Here is an 11,604-nt window from a genome sequence, read left to right on the forward strand (position 1 = left end):
GTCTCTCCTCATCGAGGCCTTCCCTGGCCCTGCAGGCTCCCCCACTCCCTGTCCCGCACCAACTTCTTTCTGGCTTCAGCCTCCATCCCTGTCTAACATCTTACACGTTTCACCTGTCCTGTCCTCTTCTGCCACCAGAATGAAAGCTCTGGGGGTTTTAGCGCCTCTCACTCACCACCGCATCCCCAGGGCCCAGGGCGATGCCTGGCACATAGCAGGTGCTTACGCTTCTGAAGATGCCCCCCCCCCATTCCTTCCCATCTGCATACCTTTGGGCAATCGGACTCCGCCCCCAAATCTGGCCTGGCCCTGTGACTTGCTTTGGCCAACAGAATGGGTGGAAACCGCTCTTTGTGACATCCGGCTGTAGCCTCAAGAGACCCTGCGGCATCTGAGTCACCCTCTTGGAGGACAACAGCCATGTGAAGAAGTCCAGGCAACGCGGCTGGAGAGGCCGCAGGACACAAAGGGCCACGTGGAGGAGAACCGAGGCGTTCCGGCCAGCACCAACCGCCCGACGTGAGTGAGGCCACGTTGCAGCGCAGCAAACCCTCCAGCCGAATGCAGCCCCGTGACTCAGCCCGGCGGTGCCGTGGGAGCAGAGGCGCTCAGACGAGCCCCGCAGACCCGCAAAGCCACGCATCCCGCACCATCATATGGTAGTTGTTTTCAGCCACTAAGATCTGGGGTAGTTTGTTACCTGGCACTTGGTGACCAATACGGTGCCCAGGGCGTATTTGTTGCAGGAAAGGAAAGGGGGAGGGAGGGAGGGAAAATGAGCAAGGGAAGGAGGAAGAAATATGCCCTCCTGGAGGAGCTGTAGCCTGAGAAGAGCAGCCTAGACCACTCTTGGGTCCCACCCTGAGATGTCATGCTGTATGGTCTTAACTACACTCCGACCATCTCTGTGCCCCGGTTTCCCATTTGAAAATCGGGAGAAAATGAGCCTCAGACTCTGTCTCGAGATGGAAGCGGAGGACAGTCTGCTAAGTAATTTCCCTGGGTTCCTCTCGGTGAGGGGCCAGACCCATACAAAAGATGGTTGCAGCTGGGACCCAACCAGGGTCCCCACACTCAAATGGAATGGACACAAGCGAGGCAGGAAACGAACATACCACACGGGAATGTGTTTTCTGCACGCCGTTGACTTTCCGTTTCTCCCTTTTCAAAGAGACCTTCTACTTTTCTCTAAGAACCACAGCGGCACAAGCAGGATAACGAGTGGAAGTTAATACTCAGCTTCCCGCCAGAGAGACAACAGGGAGAGGTGGGGACTGTGGCCAACAGGAGGCCCCTTCTCCATGGGACGAGGGCGGCTGCTACTTGACCCCAGCAGAGTGAGCCAGGTGGAAACGTGCCAACCCGGTTTTGTTCAAGACAGACAGTGCTCCAGGAGTTGGCGCAAACCAGTCTGAAAATTCAAAACTAACGCCCCAAATTGAAACACACCACGATGGCCAAACAAACCCGTCTGCAGGCTGAATGTGGCCTTCACACCTCTGGCCTATTTGTATCTTTAAAACAAGCACATATAGGGGCGCCTGGGCGGCTCAGTCAGTCGAGTGTCCAACTTCGGCTCGGGTCATGATCTCGCGGTTCGTGGGTTCGAGCCCTGCGTCGGGCTCTGTGCTGACAGCTCAGAGCCTGAGCCTGCTTGGGATTCTGTGTCTCCCTCTCTCCATGCTCCTCCCCCACTCACAGTCTGTCTCTCCCTCTCTAATAAATAAACATTGAAAAAAATGTTAAGCCATTAAATTGTACACTTTAATTGTATGACGTGTATATGGCATATGAATTCTATCACAATAATGCTGTTTACACACACACACACACACACACACACACGGAAATCCTACGAACCACAAGGTCCACTCAGCCAGGCCACGGACAGGGCCACTGAAGACCTATACCTTCTGCAGCAACACTTTTAGAGAAGCCAGATGTTGGATTTTTTATGAGAAGACTCCCACTTTTTAGAACGTGGCAACTACCTGCCGGCCAGAGGACATCCACGGGCAGCCCCGCCGAATTCCAGGCGGGTTTTTCACCTTTTGCCGACACCAAGCGCCGCTGCCTGCCCCCGCCCCCCCGGCTTCCTCCGAGGTCCCCGAGTACACGGTGGGAGTGAACATGAAGTGGCCCGAGGACTGTGGGGCCTGCCTTCACCCTGGGCACGCAAGTAGGAATGTCACCTCTTCTCCAGAAGCAGTCACGGGGGCCCCTTCGGATGACAGCGGAGTAAAGGTCTTTCCAAGGTGGCTGTCCGCCCCTCCACCAGCCTGACCGGAGGCAGAAAGAGCGGCCTCAACCCTGCGCACAGAATGGGCGGGCGAGGGGGAAGGGAACGGGGGCCTGCTGCAGGGGGTGGGGAGGCCCAGGGAGGAGCAGACGAAGGGGTTCTCCAGGCGGCGCTGGCGGGAACTGCAGACCAGGAAGGACCCCCCCAGGTATTTATCCTACAGACATGTTGGCACAAATGCAAAAGGAGTAGAGATTCCTCCTGCAACAGACTTTGTGAGAATAAAAGGATCCACGTAACCCAAATGCCCATCTATAGAAGAATGGCTGCCTGAATTGTAATCCAGACAATGCGATTCTGTTTAGCAGCTAAAAATAATCGGGCAGCTCTCTACGTACTCATACGGAAAGATCTCCAAGACATATTGAGTGAAAAAAGCAGGATGCACAAATGGGAGGAAACAGGTGGGGATGGGAAAGGACCCGTCATGCTGGAAGGGGACAGAGACAGGAACAGAGCTGGATAGGAGGGGGTTCTGTGCCACCCCACGGCCACTGGGACCTGTGGATTTTGTGACATGTTCATATACCTTTATTTTTTAATTTTTTTATAGTTTATTTTTGAGAGAGACAGAGCGTAAGCAGGGGAGGGGCAGAGAGAGAGGGAGACAGAATCCGAAGCAGCTCCAGGCTCTGAGCTGTCAGCACAGAGCCCGACGTGGGGCTCAAACCCATGAACTGTGAGATCATGACCTGAGCTGAAGTCAAACCCTTAACCGACTGAGCTACCCAGGCACCCCGACACTTTTTATTTTTAAAACAAAACTTATTTTTTTTAATTTATTTATTTTGAGAGAGAGAGAAAGTGTGTGTGTGTGTGTATGTGTGTGTGCACAAGCAGGGGAGGGGCAGAGGAAGGAGAGACAGAATCCCAAGCAGGCTCTGTGCCATCACCATTAATGCGGAGCCCGATGTGGGGCTCGAACCCATGAACCATGAGATCCCGACCTGAGCCGAGACCAAGAGTTGGATGCTTAACTGACTGAGCCATCCACGCGCCCCACAAAACTTATTTTAAAAGCAAAACTGGGCACATTTCGCTAACAGTGCAGAGCCTGCTTGGGATACTCTCTCTCTCTCTCAAAAGAAATAAACTTACAAAAAAAAAAAAAAAAGAAAAAGAAAAACCAACTCCAATTCATTTTATTTTTTTAATTTTTTAATTTTTTAAAAATGTTTATTTATTTTTGACAGAGAGAGAGAGAGAGACAGAGCATGATGGGGGAGGGACGGAGAGAGAGGGAGACACAGAATCCGAGGCAGGCTCCAGGCTCCAAGCTGTCAGCACAGAACCCGATGCGGGGCTTGAACTCAGAGACTGCGAGATCATGACCTGAGCCGAAGTCAGACACTCAACCGACTGAGCCACCCAGGCGCCCCTCCAATTCATTTTAAAAGACCCCACAGGCCAAATTTCCACCACACCTGCACCAAGGGATAATTTCGGAACGCAAGACAGCGTTAGGGGGACCGGTGGTTCCTTTGGACCCCGGGCTCAGCAACTGTGTTTTGCAAACCAAAAAGTACCATCGAGGGCTGGCCTCACGTACGCAGGTCAGGAAGTTAACCCCGGATTTCTCGGCCTGCAGGAGGCCGCGCTGGGGAGTGAGAACTTGTGACCTTCAGCACAAGTGGAGGCGAAAGGCTGAAATCCCCACAGCCGGACACTGTAGAGAAGTGAGTGTGCGACCCGCTCTGTCCCCACGGACAGAAGTGTCCCCCACGTATTCTCCCTCCCAGCGCCTGGCACGACGTCTGCCCCCAGTACCTGCTCCATAAACATCTGCAGAATGAGGAAGTGAGAGCAATCGTAGCTGGCGTTCCCAGCCTGCTAACTACAGGCCAGACCCCGCACCAAGCGTTTCCTGCAGCTTACCTCATCCGACCGTCCAGCACCGCGAGAGATGAGCAGACAAGACAGGAAGGGGCCCCGAGCACAGGGCCGAGATCCGACCCCACACCTCGTGGCTTCAGGGCTCAGTTCCCCCCCACCCCCAACCTGAGCAGGAGGATGAGGGGAGTCCGCACCTCTATAAAGGATGTTTCTTTAACTGATACGTACGAAGTCACTCAGTGCCTCTGGACAAAGCAGCAGGCAGGACAGACAGGGTCCCTCAGGGGGCTGCGGCTGGACACGGGGCATTCATTCACAAAAGAGAAGAGCTGTGTGGGCCCTACCGGGTTGGCCATCGGAATCACCAGGGAAGTGTTGACCAGGCCAGGCCCCCAGGCCCGGGCCTTGCTCGCAGGTGACCCTACAATCAGCAACCACAGTGATTTTCCAACACACCAATCCATCCGGGTCACTCCGGGCTTAAAACCCTGCTGGAGAGCTTTTAGAATCCCCGTGGGCAGGGGGCACCCACACCAATGACATTAGAATACCTGGGGGGGGCGGGCAGGGGTGGCGGAGGCCGCAGGCATCAGAATCTTTTCTGGAAGATCCCCCGATGACCCCGACCTTCGGCAAAGTCTGGGGACCCCGCGCTCCAACAGAGCTCTCAGCCTTCGTTTACAGGGGCTCCAACGCCTATTTACAGAGATGTGAAATACGTGTGTCTTCGCCTTTTAAGCTGTTACACGCACACGCACACCTCCGTGCACCTGGCCTCACTCCCGCGTGAGTCTCCCGTGCAGAGCTGATTCGCTCCGCAGCCGGGACCTGTCCACTGGGCAGAAGCATCGCCATCCACCAGCCTGTGCGACAGCACTGAGGGCATTCCCAATCTTTGGGAACCTCTCTGTCTTCAAGCTTCTCGGCTGGTGCGGAGGGAACCTTTAGCCAAGGCTCTGGGCTGACCCAGGGATGGCTCCTTCCACCGCTGGGCAGCTCCGCGGGGAGAAAGGCAGGAACTTCTTTCCGAGAAACACGCTCCCGCCGTGGCCTGGGCTCCTCACACCCCGGAAGGTTCTGATTCAGGGAATGTGGCCAGCTCAGTCCACGTCCACTTGGACAGCCGCGTCTGTGGTCTCCCTGCGGCCCTTCCAGCACCTTCCAGCCCTGCAGCTGTGAGTCTGAAAATCGGATGTCTTTCCTCTGCTCATGGCCAACTCACCCCCGCTCGTGGCCAGGACCCCGGAATCAAATCCAGAGTCCTCCCCGTGGCCCTAGGTCCCGGTCTAGTCCTGCCCACTCCTGCCCTTGGCCGCTGAGGTCCACCCACGTGGGCACCTCTCTGTTTCTCATGTTTCCCCCTCGGGCCATGCCCGTGCCGCTGGAACTTGGCCTGGCAGTTCCTTCCACCCCTCCCCGTGCGTCTCTGTCACAGTCCCCCCTCTGTCTCCTTCACGGCACTGATCACCATGTAGTTGCTTCGCTTGGTGGTTACTGGTCTGCTCATCTCCCTGACCGCACCCCCAGTCCTTGAGGGCAGGCACCCCCTGTGCCCCACAGGCCTCTCCGCGGGACCCAGCACAGTGCCTGGCACACAGCAGCTTCGCCATAAGGATCCGAGGAGTAAACGAATACAGAACTACCTCTGGAGACAGGGCATCTGGACATCCCAAACCTGAAAGCCGAAAGCAAGCCAGCAGCTCACGAGGACGGGACACGCGGTGCGTGCAGGTTGGACATAACAGAGTATCCACTGCTCTCACAAAGAAGCAGCCTCTTGTACGTTTTTCAAGAAACTCAAGGCATCTTTGGCTAGTTTATGGTTTTCTTTAGTCGAAACACATGGCTGGGAGAAGCTGTTCTGTTTCCTCCCCATACGACGCCAGCAAAATCAAAAGTCCAAGCACAAGGGTAAATGATAACGGATGCCGGCTTCGGTACAGGAATACAGGGAGGAGTGGGGAGGGGCGGGCACCTGGGTGGCTCAGTCAGTTGAATGTCCGACTCTTGATTTCAGCTCAGCTCACGATCCCAAGACTGTGGGGTCGAGCCCAAGGTCACAGGATTGAGCCCTGCATCGGGCTCTGTGCTAACAGCACAGAGCCTGCTTGGTATTCTCCCCCCACTCTCAAAATACATAAATAATCATTTACAAAAATTTTGTTTTAAATAGGGAGGACTGGAGACTATGACAAGTGGGGCCCAAACTCGGAAACATGGACCTAGATTTACCAGATCAGCTAATATTTTAGTTTAGTTTTAAATGTTTATTTATTTTTGAGAGAGAGGGAGAGAGAGAGAGAGAGAACGCGTGCAAGTGGGGGAGGGGCAGAGAGAGAGGGAGACACAGAACCGGAAGCAGGCTCCAGGCTCTGAGCTGTCAGCACAGAGCCCTACACAGAGCTTGAACTCATGAGCTGTGAGATCATGACCTGAGCTGAAGTCAGACACTTAACCAACTGGGCCACCCAGGTGCCCCTTATTTTATTTTTTAAAGTAAGCTCTATGCCCAATGTGGGGCTTGAACTCATGACCCCAAGGTCAAGAGTCACATGCTCTATCGACTAAGGGGTGCCTGACTGGCTCAGTCGGTAGAACATATGATTCTCGATCTTGCGGTCGTGAGTTCAAGCCCCATGTTGGGTGTAGAGCTTACTTTAAAAAAAAAGAACAGGGGCGCCTGGGTGGCTCAGTCGGTTGAGCGTCTGACTTCAGCTCAGGTCACGATCTCGCGGTCCGTGAGTTCGAGCCCCGCGTCGGGCTCTGGGCTGATCGCTCAGAGCCTGGAGCCTGCTTCCCATTCTGTGTCTCCCTCTCTCTCTGCCCCGCCCCCGCTCATGCTCTATCTCTCTCTGTCTCAAAAATAAATAAAAAAACGTTAAAAAAAAAAAAAAAGAACAGATTGATGTTTTAAATAAACAAGAAACTCAGAATTTTTCATGAAAATTCTCTATTTAAACAACCCCATGTGGACTGATCCAATCACATCAGTGTTGGATTCGACCCCTGGGCCTCGAGTTTGCAAACCCTGATCTAATCCACCTGTGGTTAAAAGACCCACACGTTGTGTCCCCTGTCATCCTCTGCTCACTCAAGCAAAGCCCCTGGGCATGAGAAAGTGCTGGCTTGACTTCCTTCCATCTAGGCCATGAACCTCATCTGTGGGCCAAGCCCATCCTGTGTCCCAGCACAGGTTCCAAACAGGATTCTGAAAGAGCCTGGCCAGGAAGTCACCCGTGGGTGGCTATCGGCACCCAGCCTTTCGAGAGGGCCCTGAGCTCCCTCCCCTCATGAGCCAGAGGGCACCCAAGAGGCAAACACCTCTCCCTGCCATCTTGGAGCAGCTTCTGGAGGCCACCCTGACACCTCCCCCAAAGAGGAAATTCAAACCAGAAAAAGAAAGTAAGACACAAAAAACCTGGCTGCACAGAATACCCGAAGGCGCCGGAAACAGTAAAACACTCACCTGCCAACCGGCGTCAACATGCCTCCGCCCTGTAGCAGCTCCTTGATCCCGGCAGACAGAGCAGGGTGCCGGGCTCGGCTTCCGCCCTCCTCGTCGGCTGCACCTCCCTCTGCTCCCCCTCCACCTGCTCTTCTATCCGAGGCGCGCCCCGCTTCGTTCCACCCCAGGGCCTTTGCAAGTTTTGTTCCCTCTGCCTGCGATGCTTTTCTCCGCTTTGCCTGGCCAACTCCTATTCGCACTCCAGGGCTCAGCCTAAAATGTCGCTGCCTCAAGGAAGCCCTCCCTGACTGCACCCCCAACAGAGTCACGTCCCTGTGCTTCCTCTTCCCTGCACATTCACAGGTCCCAGCTTCCTCAGAGAGACCTTCCCCACCCCTCGTCTCCCCGACTCACGCAGATACCCTCTACCTCCCCACCCCGTCTAGAGGGGTTGTGTGTTATGTGTCTGCTGTCTGCCAGCGTCCTGAAGGCAGGGCCCCTGCGTGTTTCACTGCTCTCCCCCCGCTCCTGGGCCCCGCCGTCCAGTCCTGTTCCCAAACCAGACCTCCCTTTCCCAGGTCGCTCACTGGCCCATCTGCAAACAGCCTCAGCGCGGGGAGCTGCCAGTGGGTTGAGCCTTAACCAGAGGCTGCCAGTGACGGTGCTCCGGCAGTTTCTGCTGCTTCTGGTAAATAAAGTTCAGCAAGCACTCTGAGTGGGTTTATTGCCGTGCGGAGCTGCAGGGAGTTGGGCTGTTCATTACATCTCTTACAAATGAGCGTGAGCCAGCCCGTGTCTGAGTTAAAGAGAGCCCTGAGTGAGAAAATGAAGTTAACGCATGCAGTTTCTCTCGAAGGCTGTCCCTAATAGAGACAAAATGAAGCTGAGGTCTAGCCGCTGGGCACGACATCTCTCTGCTGAGAGCAAGGGAGAGAAGGAACGAGGACGATGCTCAGGCTTCTTACACCAGTGGAAACCCGAGACAACCCAAATGCCCATTCCTGGGGGCACGGTTCATAAATTACGGTACCTCCACGGGACGTCACTTATCCCGTGTGGGCCTCAGTTTTCCCAGCTATAAAATCAACCAAACAGGGGCGCCTGGGTGGCGCAGTCGGTTAGGCGTCCGACTTCAGCCAGGTCACGATCTCGCGGTCCGTGAGTTCGAGCCCCGCGTCAGGCTCTGGGCTGATGGCTCAGAGCCTGGAGCCTGTTTCCGATTCTGTGTCTCCCTCTCTCTCTGCCCCTCCCCCGTTCATGCTCTGTCTCTCTCTGTCCCAACAATAAATAAACGTTGAAAAAAAAAATTAAAAAAAAAAAAAAATCAACCAAACAAGGGGTGCCTGGGTGGCTCCAACGGTTGAGCGTCCGACTTCGGCTCAGGCCGTGACCTCACAGCTCGGGAGTTCGAGCCCCGCGTCGGGCTCTGTGCTGACGGCTCGGAGTCTGGAGGCTGCTTCACATTCTGTGTCTCCCTCTCTCTCTGCCCATCTCCCACTTGTGCTTGGTCTCTCTCTCTCTCTCTCAAAAATAAACATTAAAAAAAAATTTTTTTTTAAATAACCAAACCACCTCCTAGCCCTGGGTCACTGCCAGGAGCAACGACACAGTCTGTGAACAGGGTCCGGCACGCTGCTAGCACATAGCATGGGCCCAGGAAATAGGAGTAATTATCATTTAGTTGTGGGGTACGGGGAAGCCAAAGAACGATGGAGCATAGTCTCCAACATGGAGGCCGCTGGCCTCATATGACTATTGAACACTCACAACGTGGCCGGTCCCAACTGAGATATGTTGTAAGTTCAATATAAAAGCCTGATTTTGAAAACCTGGTACCAAATAAAAAAAAAAAAAATGTAAAAATCTCACTAAGATTTTTACATGGTCATTGTTTACATGTTGGAGTGATTGATATTTTGGAGGAACTGTTACTTTAAATATATTGAGACTACTTTCACCTGTTTCTTTTTCCTTTTTTTTTTTTTTTTTTTTTTTTGTGGCTCCCAGAATATTTAAAATTACAGGAGTGGCTCATATTTGTGGCTCAGATTATATTCCTATTGGACGGCTCTTACGGATACATTCAGACATGAAAATATGTCCATGCGATTTTGTAAAATTGAGATGTAAGTCACATACCATAAAAGTCACCCTCTACGAGCACACAGGCCTGTGGTTTTCAGTATATTCACAAAGTTGGGCAACCACCACCACTAATTCCAAAACATTTTCATCACCCCAAAAAGCCCTGTACTTTATCCCCAGCAGTCACTCCCCACTTGTCCATGCTATTTTGAGTGGGGGGGGGGGGGGGGAAGCCACTTGGAGAACGGTATTACTACGTCAAGCAGAGTTTGGTAAAAACGAATACATAGTATTATTGATACACGCACGCCCGCACTTGTAAATGCATTTTCTAAGCGTTTGGTTGGGGTGAGGTACAACACCACATGGCTAGTGATGGTTATCTCGGGACCGGAGTCGGGGTGCAGAGAGCAGGAAGAGGGGTGCTCCCTCTGTATTTGATGTATTTCTGTCCTGCTTCTGAGATTTAAAAAGAGAATGAGTTGAATTCAACCCTTAAATAACTCCTGGTGCACTTGGGTAAATAACTTTCACGGCACTGTTAACAGACTGGCTTCGGCTGGAAGATGAAGGGCCTAGTTTCAGATCTACTTTTTATTCTGTGCTTTTAAAATAGAAAGTACAGATAGAGACGAGGTATTTTCCCTCTTAGCAACAGCAGGACCGAGGAGGCCTGGTACTTCCCCGCACAGACGCAGGCTGCCCGCCTCCTCCCGGGCCACTGGCACCCGGCTCTGAGCGCAGCGGGCCGAGCGCTCGGCCGGGGGCAGGACCGGGGGCGGGGGGCGGCCTCCCCAGAGCCCGGCCGATGCTGGGTGCCCGGGTCCGGATGCGAGGCGACTCTGGGCCCCCGGGGGGCCTTGTGGCTGAAAGAGGGAGAGGCCAGACCTGCCGCGCATCTCTGGGTGGCGCCAGGCAGTCATCTCTCCGCAAGGCGGGGAGCCTCGGGCCCTCGCGTTGGGCGCGCGAGGATGCTGCGGGGACGCCGAGGGTTCGGGTTCGGGTCCCCGCGCGCCGGAGGCCGCACCCACCCTCTCCTCCCCCGGGGTGCCAGGGCGTAGACCGCCGCCCCTCCCCCGACCCACCTCCCCTACCTCCAGCCCCCGCTCCCTACCTCGGCCGCGGGCTCGGGGGTCAGGAAGAGCGCGAGCTCGCGCGCCCCGCTGCGCACGGGCTCCGGCCGGTCGGCGTCCAGGAGCAGCATCAGGAGAGCGGCGGGGTCCAGCTGGCGGAGGCTGCCCGAGAGCCGGTGGCCGGGTCCCGGCCTCGGAGCCCCGCCCCCGACCGGCTGCATGCCCCGCGGCCCGCCTGGAGGAGGCGGGGCAGGTGCGCAGCCGGACGCGGCCCGCGCCTCCCCGAGCACCGGACCGAGGGGGCAGCGCCACCCAGTGGCGCGCGGCGCTCACTGCGCCCGGCCCTCGCACCACCTGGTAAAGCAGAGATTCTCAACCTCGCTTGCATATTGTCATCACCTGGGACTCTTCAAACTGCCAAAGTCCGGCCCAGCACACGGTCCCTGAGGTTGGGACCTGAGCACCAGCATTTTTTGAAGTTCGCCTGGGGATTCCTACAGACAGCGGAGTTTGAGAACCGCCAGTATGGACCACCCTTTTCATTGGAATCCGGGCGGAGCCGTGTCTCCCAGCCCCCACGGCACTTTAGAATGCCCTGGGGAGCTTTCAAAAGCCCGGAAGCCAGGCCTCACCCCGGCGGATTCAGCCGGAATCCCTGGGGGTGGGGCTTGGGCATCAGTAGTTTTTTAAAGCTCCCGGGGTGTTTCCAGCATCCAGGATAGAGAACGGGGTCCTTTCCTTTAAAGACCAAAGTCCCCGCCCCCAGGGCCGTCCTAATTCCAGCATCTTGTTTGCGCCCGGCGGAGAGATCTGGAAATTAGAGAAGCCGGTTGTAGCGGCCCTTTTCCTCGCTGGGGCAGCTTGTAGAA

General features: G+C 55.1%; 1 protein-coding gene across 7 annotated transcripts in view; it reads right to left on the reverse strand.

Annotated features, from left to right (window-relative positions):
* Positions 1 to 11,389, reverse strand: part of BCAS4 (breast carcinoma amplified sequence 4) — a 61,617-nt gene extending 50,228 nt beyond the window's left edge. For 4 of the 7 annotated variants that reach the window (XR_006703079.1, XM_045444238.1, XM_045444235.1 and 1 more), the window contains exon 1: positions 10,777 to 11,346. Coding sequence is in view for 5 of the 7 variants with exons in the window: in XM_045444238.1 (XP_045300194.1) it covers positions 10,777 to 10,956 (180 nt within the window). In the remaining 2 variants the exon portion in view is untranslated. Of the gene's footprint in view, positions 1 to 10,776 lie in introns of all 7 variants that reach the window. The other 3 variants (XR_006703080.1, XM_045444234.1, XM_045444237.1) reach the window with 3 other exon arrangements.
* Between the last annotated feature and the right edge of the window lie 215 nt (positions 11,390 to 11,604).

The sequence above is a fragment of the Leopardus geoffroyi genome, chromosome A3 (assembly GCF_018350155.1).
Source record: "Leopardus geoffroyi isolate Oge1 chromosome A3, O.geoffroyi_Oge1_pat1.0, whole genome shotgun sequence".
NCBI lineage: Eukaryota > Metazoa > Chordata > Mammalia > Carnivora > Felidae > Leopardus > Leopardus geoffroyi.